The 16,181-nt window shown below is 34.3% G+C and overlaps 1 protein-coding gene across 1 annotated transcript in view; it reads left to right on the top strand.

The window, feature by feature from the left end:
* LOC128997804 (fasciclin-1) overlaps positions 1-16,181 on the top strand; it is a 239,937-nt gene that overhangs the window by 182,443 nt on the left and 41,313 nt on the right. The window contains exon 2 of the mRNA XM_054423522.1: positions 7,595-7,733. Coding sequence (XP_054279497.1) covers positions 7,595-7,733 — 139 coding nt within the window. The remainder of the gene's footprint in view (positions 1-7,594; positions 7,734-16,181) is intronic.

Raw genomic sequence — 16,181 nt, 5'->3', positions numbered from 1 at the left:
CTCTCCAGGTTCCGAAGACAGTGGAGTGAGAGGTCTGCTGTTGAGAATAGCTTCCACTTGACAAAGCAGTGTGTTAAACTCTTCATAGGTCAATAAAGTGTCGCCAATGACACGTCGCAGATGATTCTTCACACTTTGAACTGCTCGTTCCCAGATGCCGCCAAAATGGGGAGCATGAGGAGGTATGAAGTGAAAAGTGATGTGCTGATCTTCCAAAAATCGTTGTGTAGGAGATTGCAACGCTATCTGCTGAAAACTTTCTTGTAGTTGACGAGAAGCACCAACAAAGTTCTTGCCATTGTCAGAATATATGTTGGAGACCATACCACGGCGAGAGATGAACCTTTTCAAAGCAGCAATAAAGGCATCGGAGGTCAAATCTGTGACCATTTCCAAGTGGACAGCCTTTGTAGACATACAGATAAAAAGACAGATGTACACTTTAATATTCTGAAGTCTTCTGAGGTTATGTAGCTTTACGGCAATAGGTCCAGCGTAATCGACAGCTGAAGAAGAGAAGGGTCTTGTGGGAGCAACTCGACTACTTGGTAAGTCACCCATGAATGGCGGGGTTAGCTTAGGTTTGGTCCTGTAACAACTTATACAACGAAATACTCTGGCTTTAATAGCACTTCGAGCTGACAGAATCCAATATGTTTGACTTATAAGTGACTGTAATTGTTGTGCACCACAATGTAAATATAATATATGATAGTAATCTATTATAAGTCTAGTCACAAAATGGCTTTTAGGCAACAAGATAGGATGTTTTGCGTTGAAGTTTATTGCAGCATTTTTCAGTCGACCACCAAGGCGTATATGTCCAGCTTCATCCAAAAATGGGGCAAGTTTCTGCAAATGATTAGAAGGAGGTTTCTTGTTTTGCAGGTTAATAATATCAGAAGCAAATGATTCTTGCTGTGTTAGCAGAATTACACGAGTAGTAGCTGCTTGAAGTTCCTTTAGAGTAGTAGGTATATTGGTTGATGTATCACCTAAGTTTTGTGACTTTGACTGTTGATTTGAGCAAATCTTCGAACTCATTTTATCCTTACAGCGATGAAAAAATCTTAGTATAAGTGCAACAATATGAATTAGCTTCGTCCAAGATGAGTATCTCGTCAAAATTTCACATGTTGGTGTGCTGGTAGTGACCAAAGCGTCTATCGCAGGAGGTTTTATTTCCGGTAGCGAGTCTGTAGGTAAAACTGAAAATGAAGACTGAGGCCATTGAGGTGGAGGAGTGTTCAGCCAAGAGGGACCTGTCCACCAAAGAGGGTGATTGATGAGCTGAGACGTCATAAGACCTCTGGAACCGCAGTCGGCAGGGTTTTGTTGTGAGGCAATGTGTGCCCAAATGATCGGAGTAGTAGTTTCCTGAATTTGGGAAACCCTATTTGCTACATAAGTTTTGAGCCTATAAGCTGGGGTTTTAATCCATGACAGCACAATTGTAGCATCGCACCAAGCATAAACTTGTTTGATTTCAAAATGCTTCAATAATTGAGAGCATACAAAATCTAATAGCTTCGAAAGCATGTGAGCACCACATAACTCTAGTCTAGGTAGAGATACACTTTTTAATGGTGCAACTCGAGACTTAGCCATTAGCAAATGGACGTTAACACTGTCACTAGAGTTAGTAACTCTTAAATATACAGAGGCGCAATAACCAGTTTCACTGGCATCACAGAATCCGTGTACCTGTAGTTGACTGCATGATTGAGTACTCAGATATCGAGGAATATATATCTGATCTACTAAGGTTAGTTCTTGGGTGAACTGACACCATTTCAGTTTTAACTCTGACGGGAGAGGATCATCCCACTGGATTCCTTTTGTCCAAATGAGTTGCATAAAGGCTTTGGCCCAAAAAATGATTGGAGTAAGAAAGCCTAGAGGATCATATAATCTAGCAATAGTGGATAACACTGAACGTTTAGTGAAAGGCGTTGTAGTTGAGTTAACTACATAAGCGAATGCATCAATGTCAGGAAGCCACTTTAGGCCTAGAACACTACACAGCGGCTGATCTTGGGAGCAGAATTCTGAAGGTGTCCCTCGGTGTTCTGACGGAATGGCGTTGAGGATGTGAGTGTTGTTTGAAGCCCATTTACGGAGCGAAAATCCACCTTTCTCCATTAAACTAATGACATCTTGCTGAAGGCGTAGTCCTTCTTCCAACGTTTCAGATCCAAGTAGTGCATCATCTACGTAGATTTGTCCTCGAAGGGCATCAGCTGCTAATGGGTGATTTGTACTTTCATCTTCAATGAGTTGTTGTACAACTCGGTTGGCTAAGAAAGGTGACGATGCCATGCCATAAGTTACGGTACACAATTTGAATACTTGCATTGGTTTAGTAGGATCGTCTCTCCAATAGATTAACTGTAGATTCCTATCTTCAGGATGCAGCCATATGTTACGAAACATTTGTCGAATGTCACATGTGAAGACAATACGATGTCGACGAAACCCAAGGATAATGCTAGGGATGTCATTGTGAAGTTTTGGTCCCGCATGCAGGATGCTGTTGAGAGAAATTCCTGACGAAGTGACAGAAGAGGCATTGAATACGACTCGTATTTTTCCTTCCTTAAACACTTCATGATGAGGCAGGAAGTGATGAACTGTGTCTGGAGGTAACAATGAACAAGGAACCATATGTCCAGAAGTTTCGTAATCTTCCATAAATTCGGTGTAGCTCTTCTTAAGTTCGGTATTGCGAGCAAGACGACATTCCAGGGATTTAAAAATACTGTAGGCCGACTTGGTAGAGTCGCCTAGAACTGAGGGGTTCTGTTTCAATGGCAGACGAACTTGGTATTTCCCACAGGGAAGACGAGAATGTGTATCCAAAAAATGTTCATTACACTTATTATCAGATAGGGATAGCTTCGAAGCATCTGGTACTACTTCCGCTGTCCAAAATCTTTGCACAGCACTGTGCAAGTCAAAATCAGATATGGTTAACAGATTCACTGTAGTATTGGCACTATTGCTTTCACTGTCAAACTGAACAGGAGCATGTCCTAGCAAAACGTAACCGAAGATGGTGCAAAGAGCAGTAGGCATATTTGGGCCTAAATGTATTGGTTTACCACTAAGGGTGTAAGAAAACAAATCTGCGCCAAGTAACATATCAACAGGAGAAGGAACGTCAAACGTTGGGTCGGCAAGGGCTAGACTGTGCATAATTTCCTTAACTTCTCTGGAAACACGGCATCTGGGCAAGTTACTAGTTATATTATCCAGAATAACCACAGGATGGTGCTTAGCAAGCACTCGGCCACTAATAGAGCTTATATTTACACGTACCAAGCCTTTAGAAGGAACAATGGTGGACGAGATACCAACGATGTTTCGATTTTCAGTAAGTTTGCAAGCTAGGCCTAGGTTACGAGCACAATTTTCTGTAATAAATGTTTGCTGAGCAGCACTATCCAATACAGCTCTTGCTACTATTGTTTTACTACCAGTGCTCAGATGAACTAGTGCAGTACCTAACAGCACAACATTACCAATGGCGTGGGACAAGCCGACCAAAGCTGCCTGTGGCTCCTTATCAGAATTTTCCAGAGAAGGATTATGTGTTTTGCCTGCAGAAACCTGCTTATCGCAGTCCTGTTTTGAATTATTGTTTTGTGAGCTCAAATGTAACAAAGTGTTGTGACGTCGCTTGCAAATTCTACAATTACGTGTTGAAGCACAGTTTCTTATGCTATGGTCTTTACTTAAACAGTTATTGCATAATGAGCTATTTCTAGCAGCAGTCAATCGTTTTTCAGGGGTAAGGCCTAGGAAGTCATCACATTTAAATATCAAGTGGCCATTTTTACGGCAATGATTACAAGTCTGAACGTTTGCAGAGAATAGAACAGTTTTAGCCTGTGAAGAAGTTGCCTGATAGGAAGTGGGCGGTTTTAGCCTAGAATTAGGCTTGGGATATGCAGAAACACTTTTGACTGAAGTTTGGGTCAAGTTTGCTGCTTCCAGCTGAGTACATTCCTTTTCGATGAAATCCAGAAATTCCTTGATTGAAGGAACCTGTTGCGGTTCATTTCGGCTATGCTCGAACCTTTTTCTAAAATCATGGTCGAATTTACGCAAAAGATGCAGAGTCAAAAAACAAGCTTTCCGTACATATGTCATGATTCAGAGCACGAAGCGCATTAACATTTTCTTGAAATGTTGAAGCAAACGATCTAAGTTGTTTAACAGAACAGCCATGCATTGGCGGCATATCCAAGATGTTGTTAACATGAATTGTGATGAGTAATCTAGAATTGTTATAACGTTGCATGAGTTGCTGCCAAGCAATATGGTAGTTGGCAGTCGTGATAGGTAGACTTTTGACTAAGTTTAAAGGCTCTCCGCTAAGACAGGACAAAAGATAAGTGAACTTTTCAACCTCTGTAATGCTACTATTTTTGTGCACTGAGTTTTCAAAAATGTTATGGAAAGCAATCCATTTTTCGGGTTGACCTGAAAAGGTTCCGAGAGCAAGTCTCGGTAACCGAACACCACAACCTCCAGAGTCATGTGAGGTTGGACCTATGCTACTCGAATGAGACTGATCGAGTTTAGGCTCAATAACCGGAGTGAGTGCAGCGCAAACGCTAAGAATTTTCAAATACAAATCATTGATATTTTCTTGAAGTTTAATGACCTCATCATCATCAATGTCTTCAGATAGTGGATCCGAATTGAATAGTTTGTTGAGCATTGCCTCAAATTCAGTATTTTTCTTATTAGCAGTTGTTTTAATAACCTTAATTTTTTCAATCTGAACATCTGAAAGATTATCAGGGCCTATTGTATGAAGCGCAGTGACTTGAGTGTCGAGCTGAGATAGACGAGCCTTAGTGAGTTCCGCTTGCTTGCGAAATGTAGTATACCGCAATGGAGGCATGATGAGTAAGTTAGTTCATGAAGTGCACAAGTTTAGGCCTACCTACTTATTAATTCAATAAGCCTATTTCACAGACTTAATGTAGTCTAAAATTCAGCAAAAAACCTTAAGTTAGCCTAACAATTAGTAAAACATAATAGGCTTACAGTAACTAACTATGGAGCCAGTAAAACATAAATAAAACTCTTCAAAAGAATCAATTGAGTTGTGAATAGGCTAGGCCTATGAAGAAGAGAACATCTACAACTGTGAACCTGTCAGCATAACTGTGTAGGCCTACTTAGCCTAACTATAAAATTGGTTTACAAGATAATCAATTCAGCTGAATATAAATCACAAAATAAAATATAGAAACCTCTTAACTTAATAGGCTATAGGGTATAGATTCAATCAGATTATACAATACTTCCGTTCTCTTTTTTCTCAGTTGTAGTTAGGCTAGGCAACTTGAGTTTATATTCCAACAGCTATATAACTTATGTTTGTTGTTACTAAGGCTTTGAATAGGTATTACTTGTATTTTCTCAAAAGAGGTATATAAAATAGGCTAGTTTGTAGTCAATGTCTAAAAAATATGCAAGCAGTCGTTTAATGAGTTGACTCATCAATTTGAATAAAGTTGAGACACAATGGCTCAAATAAATGTCTATTAATGTAGGCTAGTGAAATGAAATGAATATAATTAAAAGTTAGTCACTATTTATTCACACTGGAACTCAGTTTTAAATCACAACTTAAATCTTGAACACAAGTCACTTGCAAAACTTGACATGAAAATCGACATGAAAACTTTCATGTTTGAGATTGAAAGGAGAAAAGCACATGTTTTACATTACTATTCCATGGACTGAACACTGAGAATCCGGCTCGAAGGACCAAAAATGTTATGTTTTGGCTGTAATAACCATATACAAAAAGAAAGAGTTTATAAGTGGACTGTATAAATATTAACTGATGTTTGTTACCTTGATGTTGCATTGGTTTTCACTAGGCCTAATCCTCTTCATGTATTTTCCATTTAAAAATTTATTGTCCAGGGGCCCCTTTTTGTGGTCCTCTTCATATTGCATACTGGCAATTTAGTTAAATATATCTTGCTATGCTATTTTATATGTATCTTGCACTGCACTTGATATTAATTTTCACTATGAATTGATCTGATGCTTACTGGCATCAACATGGTTGTAGTAGCACAGTTAAAGTTAAAGTGAGAGAGAGATTGAACTGTACTGAATGATTTTTGGACTGCTTGCATTTACAGGACTGACAACTTAAAAAATGAAATTATCCTGACTATACCAACTTGGTATTATAAGAAATTAAATTAAATATTCTTTCTTGCTTACTAATAATAAATTAGTTATTTTGACAATATCTTTTGTCATGTTAAATAAAATATATAATAAAGTAGTAATTACATGACACTTTCCATGTAATCATAAATGATAAATCGCATTCTTGCATTTATTATAACGCAAACAACATATCTTGCACTTGATATATTTTGCAGTGAAAAATTTTAGGTTTACATTTTTTGTCCTAAGACGTTAGGTACTAGCCTGAGATTGTTTTTCACATTACTGCAGTCTAGACCTAGGGGTTATGGCATTATCACTTAGGTGATCCAATGTGATTTGACGGGATTTAAACCCGGGACCTCAGCAACCAAAATCTCGCGCTCTAGCACTGGACCAACTCACTCCCCTTATAATTTTACATCAATACGATTTTAAATTTTACAAATAGCATACTTTTGAAAAAAGTTTATCCTCTAGCATGTGTGGGAAGTATCATTGGAACATCATGTCCTAAAAGCTTTGAAGAAGAATTACAATTCATAGGTGTAATCGACAAGTGTGCAAGGTGTTTCATAAAATCAGCCGTGTTTTTGTCGTTTTGAATAAGGCCAAGTTATTTATATCTAAAATAGGTCTATTTTACCTTAGACCTATTACATAACATTTTTATAAGGACCGGTTTGGAACAATCTAAATATACAGTTATTTAATACAAAAATACAAAACGGTGGATATCTGGTTAACGAAGCGATTTAAAAAAAGGGTTTCAGTCTTGGTTCTCATTTTATTTTGAGAAATAGAATCATTTCCCAGAGTTTGGCTGTTTTATTAACCTGTATAAAGTATACAAGGATTATTAGGTATTAAGGTAAACAAACCACTATTATATTGACGATGTTCCAGAATGGACGAGTTCTTGTATTATTTCGTGATCATATGATATTCATAATACATGTTATATATAAAAATATAGCCGAGTTCAAACTATTAATACAAGTTGATGTTAATGTTTAGGAAGCTATATACTTTATCCGTGTTTCCTTTTGAGGCACTACAACTCGATTTGCTATTGGCATTGTTCTTCAAGTAATTTTATTGGTTTGTTACTACTAAAAGGGACGAGGACCCTTCTTGGAAGGGATTGTATTCCAGGCTCCAGCCAGGCCAATGTTGGTGTTTTGTTGGTGTGTTACTTCTGGAATGGAATATAACCTGGAGTTAGTTTTCCTTCAGGCTCTAGACCCCTGTTTACATCCTTTTGGCTTGTTATTCTTGAATTGTACATCAAACCTAAATCTTCATGCTCCATGCCGTATTGGTTTGGACACTACCTAATATTAGTTTTCCTCCATGCCTATATTGATGGTCTGTTGGTTTGTTTCAGTTCTACGCCTTGCTGGAGAACAACCACATAGCCAACACTACGCTGATGTACCGGAGTGTGACTGTGTTCGCACCAGCTAACGTCGCTTTCCAGAAGTTCCAAGGGAAAGTGGACGACTCCTTGGTCCTATACCACATGAGTAAGTGAACTTATACAACCTTCTCTGATTAACTGACAAACGATACGTGTGTTTCATGTTGGTAATAAGCTAGGTGAATCTCCTCCAATTTCAATACTGGTTGATACAGGTGTTATCATTTTAATACATTCGATGGAATATCCATATTTCAGTAGCGTATCTTTAGTCAATGAGGATTTAAAGTACTTGTTCGGATCAAACGCGTAAATAATCTAGATTTATATGGGTCCTGTGAATCACTCAACTGAAAAACAATAAATTATAAATTATTAATCCATATTTGCAAATCAGGTTTTTTACCTGTTTCATACCAATAATGAACTAGTTCTGTTACAGAAAATTAATTTAGTGTATTGATTCGTGATATTAGATATAACATCAAAGTTTTTGATATAACAAAATTTATATTCAAATTTAAAATGACACATCTTTAATTTGTCATCCTTAGATCACTTGAATACTTATCAAACCAATTTCGAACTATTATAACAAATTTATACATTTTTATACCAAACATATTTTGTTAGACACATTTTTAATTAGGCCTAAATAATTCAAGCTTATTTTTTTAAATAAGTAAAGTTGAGTTTAATACAAAGCATTTGCTTTTGATCTAATGTAAAGAAAAGAAAGATCGTCAACCACAATCGACCACAGCTTTAAACAAACAGTGCTTTGACCAGAGGCATCCCTTTGAAGTGTCGTTGAAGTGTTATGAGGGACATATTCATCTATTGGTGCATTTTCATTGGAAAGCTATTCAAAGTTTTTATAGTTTTATAACTTAGAGGTTTATATTTTTCAATAAATATAAATAGTTTCTTTGATGGTGCCCTTTAAGGAGATAAAATATCAAATACGTTCCACCAATTAAATATGTGTCATTATAATAAATATTTTTCTTCAATTCATATGGGTGAGTTAGGAGTCAAATTATGATTTACATAAAGCAAAAAATCGTTGAGTTGCAGAATATTTGGTTAAGCAATTGTTATTATCGTTAAACAAATCATAAATAAAATACCGTAATACCGTTTTTAACCATGAATACAACATACTCGCCGACAAAATTAAAAACGAGTTTCTTAAATAGGGAGTCCATAATCCTTAGTATACTTTTTAAGATTAAGGGTGTTTGGTCGAAAATTTGATCTTGGATTTTTTTATATTGTTCAATTATACTAAAAAAATAGAGATACAAATATATAAGAAACAAAAAAGTTTTTTTTCATATTTTGGTACCATTTTACTGAGAGAATGGATAGCTAGTGATTATTATCTATTATTATCTTCCTCACCTGGATGCCAATTTTGATGAGAATCGCATTTACCGTCCCCCCTGTGAATTGGTACCAAAATATAACAAATTTACTACTTTCAAGCTCCATACCTCCCTTAGTATTCAAAATTAAAAAAATTGCCTTATATATTTGTATCTCTAATTTTTTTGTATAATTAAACAATAAAAAATATCGAGATCAAATTTTCTACCAAAAACCCTTAAATGAGCGGTTTAAAACAATGCTTTGGTGCCTAGCCTAAACACTTGCAAAAATGAGAGGGAGTTCGTGTTAGAGGCCATATTTAAACTCTGGCAATTAAAAGTTTTAATCGTGTGAACGATTTGTGGTGAAAAATAGAATTTTCTTAGTTTGTATAAATTGGAGTTCATTGAGTATAGTAATTATCAGGTGAGTTTCAATTTGAAAACTAATTAGTGAGTATCAAGTAGTATTTGAAATATTTTATGCTTAGCCTACATGTACCCACTCTAGAGTTTTTATTTATACTCATTGCGGAGTTACAGCAAGACAACTACATCTCCTAAATAAAAAAAATGCAACCAGAAGTGTGTCAATTGCGGGCACCTGGAGCTATATTCTAGTGTCACTTTCCAGAGAGAACCCTCTGTACGAGTGCTTAAAGAGTGGATGTAAGGTTTTTCATAGACGTCTGCATGACTGCATTTGAATATCGCACACATCAACTGACGTAACATATTACATGCTCTTCCTCTGCTATATTGACTTCATCTTCTATAAATACATTTGATCTTCTATCTGAACGAGGAAATATATTACATTTTATCCCGTCTTTAATGCATTAAACGTTTGTTAAAACCTTGTAAAATCATTATACAAAATATTTTAAAAGAGGTTAATTAAGTAATTTGATATTAAAATGCTCAAAGCAGTTATTGTAGGCGTGTTTTTTCAATATTTAATTTAAATAAAGATTGTATTTTTTCTAGGCTTAGTACAAAACAGTATGATGGATCTAGCGGCTAGGATAGTTGACAAACTCGATACAGTATCACATACAGTTTTATAAACCATAAAATATAATATGAGATTGCCTTTTATAATGATAAGCCTTGTATAGTAGCCGAGCGAGAATTAATCAACCTTCTGAATTAAAGATATGTTTAAACGAATTGGAAAGTTTATCAAACAACTTGTTTTAATCGCAAACCACATATGACATGTGACAATAGCTTTCAAAGTGTTCAAAGTATGCTTAAAATGATTTCAATAAAAGGTTTCATTATACTACCTTCAAGGACCACTCAAAGCTCTATTGCCATCAAAGTTTGTTCAAAATCGATTTTACGTTAAGTTTAATAAAACAATGTAATATGTCAAGGTTTTATTTTATACACCATTTGATTCTAAAACATGAAAAGGGATTACATTGCACACTACAAATATTGAATTTTAGAGATTACAATGTTCTATGGAAAATTATTATCTTACATATTATTAAATATTATTAGGTGACACTTCTTATTTGGTATCCTGTGTGTTTAAATTAATTTAATAAATTTCAGTTTTTAGTCTGTATTTTATGATAAAAATATTGAAACATTAATTTTTGACATGGTTTTATAAAATTATTATTATTAGTTTGTAATAATAAAATGCAATAATATTGGGAATCATACATTTTTATGTTTGAAATTTTGTTACCATCCAAACAAATTAAGCATCACCGTGCAATGCTCGGTTCCAAGGTAGCCTATTGATTAAAAGTCACGTCGAGCTAAGTTTTACCCTACAAACATGTATTTTGTAGGATGCAACTATCTCGCTACCGGCTGAAAAGAGTTATTCAATTACAAACTACATTGATACATTCGTTATGTACCATAGCTTATCAATATATATCAATATATATACATACAGAGGGTCGTCCATAGCGCCACAACCTAACTGATTATAGTTTCAATTTTTTGGTCATAATTGAAAATTGTGTTATTTTAATTTATTGAATATACAAAAACTAAATTCTCTAAAACAAAAGCAAGTCTTAGTTTCAAGGAACAATCAACTTAATGCCTCATTTAGAGTAATAGTAAACTTAGGTATGTTAAACAATACTTAACTATCATGTCACTCAAGTATACATTACTGTAATTGGAGGTATCCGTTGGAAATAAATAAATAACAATTTTTATTACGTGTGATTCTAAACTAACTGCAAATGTAATAGCAAATTATTTGATTTTAATATTTCGATCCAGAGGCTAACACATCATGAAATTTTATTTTGCATGAATAATTTACCTCCACATTCATACTAAATAACATCAACTCTAAATCTGCGTGAAACTTCATATTTTTGAGTTCCAATTTAATATATTAACACCTAACCATCGTATTAAATCAACCAAATTAACAACTGCAAATTAAAATATTAATGAGGTATGAAATAATTTACATAAATGTTTGTTGGTTTTTACGAAACGGAATCAACACTAACCTACAATTCAGCGTTAAGAAGATTGTTATTAACTAATTTATCTAGTCATATTTACAGCTACATTTTACGTTTATAAGAGTGTATATTCCATTTAAAACATAATTTTTTGAAAATTTACATTGCTTGTTGAAATTATGTTGCCGAATATTGTGCTTATGTGCATTGTTTGCGACTTGATTAATTGATTTGATTTGATTGACTTGAGAATAATTTTGATTTAATTGATTTGAAAAAGGTAAGAGGAATCAGGGTTAGTACTGGAATTTTACATTCACAATAACAAAATTATTTTACAATAAATTAAATCTTTTTCAATAAATTGCTTGTTTGTGATTCAAAACCTTTGGTGAGTCGGTGGCGTGACGGACTTCGTATCCATGACAACGATGTCGTGGGTTCAGATCCTTAAACTAGTTTATCAGTACAATCTCTCTAGCCCTGCTGCTCACCCATTGCTTTGCTGGATACGTTCCATTCACAGACTCGATGCCTATGTGGCCAGGCAAATACAGGGTTCAAATAGAAACACAAAAGGAATCCAATATATAAATCTCTCTCTCTAAATATTCTATAAAACTGAAATAATAACAGAATATAAAACAACACAAAACGATTCAATTTATTAACGCTTATAATATATTCTATGTTTATGAAATAGTTTTGGAACATAAGAGCGTTACAAATACATACTGGGACAGACATAGATAAACATAAACAAATGATGTTACTGGCCCGTAAGTAACATTATTTAACATTGCTCAAATGGAACCGTTAGTTCATGTTCATGATCCATACCGATTTCTATTCTAATATTCGTGGTATCATTTATTTATATGTGTAATTATGTACGGAAAAATACGAAAGGGTGGAAAGTCTCAACGTCAACAATTGCCACAATATAAAATAAATATTAGCGTTTTTGCAACTATTTTGAGCCAAATTAATCATATGTTCGTGGAACGAGTCCAGCAATGCAAGGGATGAGCATGTCCAGTAAACAAAGTGAACAGTACCGATGAAACTTGATGTGTTTTCGTCCTGGTTCTCATTATTGTATTGGTTTCGGTAGTGTACTGTAACTCTTGCACTGCACGGGCTCACCCCTTGTTTTTCTGGATACGTTCCACATAAGGAACGTAAAAAATGGCGACTTCAGTTATGCTGATGAAATGTGCCTTTAATAGGTCTATTATACATATCCCAACGATAACTCTACGAGCACAATACATAATACACAATACACATGCTGTACAAAGCACCGCTAAACAACCGCATTGAGTGGTGGCAAGGTGAGCTGAGTGCACAACACCAAAGTCTTTCTGTGTATTTGTGTTTTCAACGTTTCCTATTGTTTTCTTATCCAGGGCTTTTGCTTTTCCAAGTGAGCTTAAAAACCTCCACCTCAAACAGTTTTGGTCTAATAAAAAATATGTTCTGTCGTTTATTCATTAGTTGCCTGAATAATTTTAAAGTACTGTTGGTTTAGTTATGTTGGTTTCTTGATGCAAATATTGTTGTACTCAAGTTTGGAAGCATCGACCTATCGTGTGGCAGGTTTTCGAGGAATACAATGTGGTAAAGGGCCCATTCCCACATTAATCAATTGTTGGTGTTTGCTCCTATGTAATTACAATGACAAAGGCAAGCAAGAAGTTTATTCGATACATTTCTAACAGAAGATGTTCTAACAGATCCTATTTCTTGATGTTACTGTTAAATCATTTTTTCTCGTTTTTCTTTTGATCACATATTACTTTAAATATGATTATACATGCTTAGTTTTGGGTGACTTCAACTGTATGAAACCTTACACATCTTAGTTAATTTTATAATTTAGTTTTTGTCAGAATAGGCCAGGCAACATAAGAACGGAGGTGAAGGAGAAATTCAATCCAATTATAACATTAAGTATTACAAACCCACATGATGCTGCAAAAATTTAGGGAACGATTCGGTTATTGTCTGAGTGAAATATGTCAAAGAAGGTGCAGTCTGAATAAAACATAAACAGAACACCTCTCTGAAATATTTGTTGATCACATGCAGGCTATCAGTCACTCTACCCCAGGGAGTGAGGCGCTTACTGAATAAATTACAAATAAACCTATTCCTTTAAGTGACAGGGGGTTTCTCAGTTCAACCTTTTAAGTTAAACATTTGTGGAATCGTTACATTTGTAGAAATGTTTTACCGGGACAAGCTGTGACGTATAAGTTTTTACAACTTTATACAGTGCTAAACAATTAAAATACTAACAATGCTACGCAAAAACCCACGTTAACTTGCATTATGGATTGGGATTAGCTTATTCTTAAACAAAACTTGACCATCGGACTTTTTTATTGAGTAACTAATGGATTCAGAGCATATAAAACATGAACAAACTACATGCTTAAATAGTATTATTAAATAATATAACATAACATTTATCGTATCATTTTTAGCAAATTTTCCATGTATAAGCTGTTTCCGTAGATCTCGTGGTAAGACCTGGACCCGGGACCGATTAACTTTTTCGTTTTCATGCCCCCAGTGGTCAAAAACACCATTCGTTCCAATTCATATACAGGGTGTATGTATACGAAACATTATTAAAACATATTGTTTTATATAATTAGTTGAAATAATTGGAAATACTGGAAACACTCACCACTGCTATACCCCCTCCCACCCCGAAACTGTGAATCCCACCTTGAATCTCTCCAGAGAACTCGTATAAAAGCGTTCTAAGAGGCACTTGAAAATAGTTGTTTGTTTTGTCACCATACACTCCAGAGTATTGCTGTGTCTGTTTATACCACTGGATGAATGTGTATAGATTTCAAGTAGTAAACTTCAACTGCGAGTATTGATTTCATGATGAGAACTGATATCAAGTTATATGAAAAGTCAACACTAAAATTTGAAGTCTTAAATGGTTTGAAGTCTGAGTAGGGAAATATTGATTAAATTGTTATACCTAATTGTGTGAATTAATAAAATACAATATTTAAATTGTCAATTGCTTGTTTTAAATTCAGAACTAAATACTTGAAAATACTTGAATACTAATTCCTTGAAATATGTAATCCCCATGAAATTCCTCTTGATTCACCACATAGCTCAGGTTTCCTAATCTATTTCGCATATTACATAACAAACGATATCCTTGCCTTAAAGCTAAGCAATTAATTAGGCTAATAGAGGATAAAGCATGTACTTTGTGAGGTGAATTATAAATCCCTTCCTCCACAACTTTTTTTATCTTCAAAGTTGTTGTCGTAAAACTTGCTAAGGATTGTCAATGGGAGTATGTAGCCTGGTGGCAATTATTGACGAATTACATAAAATCATAGATAATCAGTGAAAAGTTGAAGCTTTTTTCGAGAATCTGAGAAAACATCATTAAGGAGAAATTTAAAAAAGCAAACTGTAACTCGTGACTTACTTAAATAGCTTAATTATACTATAAAATATTACATTATTAAATAGTGTGACTTACTTACATTAAAATTAATCGATATCATAGTAATTTAATTAGCTTGGTATTTAATTGATTTATATCACAATTTAAAAGCGTAATTTATGTTTCAATTCTACAGAAGCAAAAATGAACAAAGTGAATCAAGTTTTCAGATCAAGGTTAAGGTAATTAGAGAATATTGTCTGGACAGATTTAATTAAATCTATGATCAAAGTATCTAAGATCTCACGATGAAGCTATTGAAGGGAGTATTGACTCTTGTCTTTATGTGAAGTGCTTGTAATACGACACCTTGATGAAGTAAAATTTAAGTATGCTAATTTTAATAGAATCCTGAATTTTTAAAAACATATTTTTATTTTATTTTTTATATTCATCCCAGCTGGCACATCAGTGTACTCGCAGTTAAGAACAGAACTTAGACTTACTTATTTTTAGTCCCAGCATGGGTTTTTGATTCACCTTCATACATAAATAGTATCAGTAAGGGATAATAAACTGTACAGGTGTCTTAGCTATACAACAAAATAACAATATTTTGTTGTTCCACTAAACATCAGTGGCTTTGGGTGCTTATGACATCGATTGAGACTATATAACAAAAAGACAACTATGTAGAAACTATGTGGGTACATTTTTTCCATTACTTTTATGGAAAAATTGAACAGAAAATACAATTTTAAAACCATCCAACCATTTAAAAGAAATAAATGTATAGGCAAAATTGAATACGGTTTTATTTAACGTTCTAAAAGCTTCGTAACTCAAATACCAATTGACATTAATTTGTTCTTGTATCCTACGTAGGCACATAAGGATTGTGAAAGGAATGGTTTACAACAAACTTTAAATGAACTTTCACAAGAAATCTGGAAGTTACTTTCTTTCCCAATTTGAGTGGTGAAACTTTGCCTTGGATAAATTTGTTCTGAAATGCTTGTTCAAAGGGCCGAAATTGGTAATTTAATAGCTCATTATTTCTAAGACAGAATATGACTATGTTTTTATGATCAAGTGAATGCTGTTAACCTTTAAGTTTACTTTCGTGAAACTTATGTTTTGAATTAAAATCCATGTTTTAGCCCCTGAGCTGTGATATAATTTAAAATGCATATTTACAGATTTACAGGCCACTTTCAATCCAAAACTTAATATCTCATACTAAAAAACATTTTTTTGAAATTATTTAACAGCCATTAATATAGATTGTGATAAAATGTCACAGG

Source organism: Macrosteles quadrilineatus, unplaced genomic scaffold (assembly GCF_028750875.1).
Source record: "Macrosteles quadrilineatus isolate MER2022 unplaced genomic scaffold, UCM_ALF_1.0 Scaffold_7__1_contigs__length_78375512, whole genome shotgun sequence".
NCBI lineage: Eukaryota > Metazoa > Arthropoda > Insecta > Hemiptera > Cicadellidae > Macrosteles > Macrosteles quadrilineatus.
Note: the sequence above shows the minus strand (reverse complement) of the source record. Positions and strands in the feature narration are given on the sequence as shown.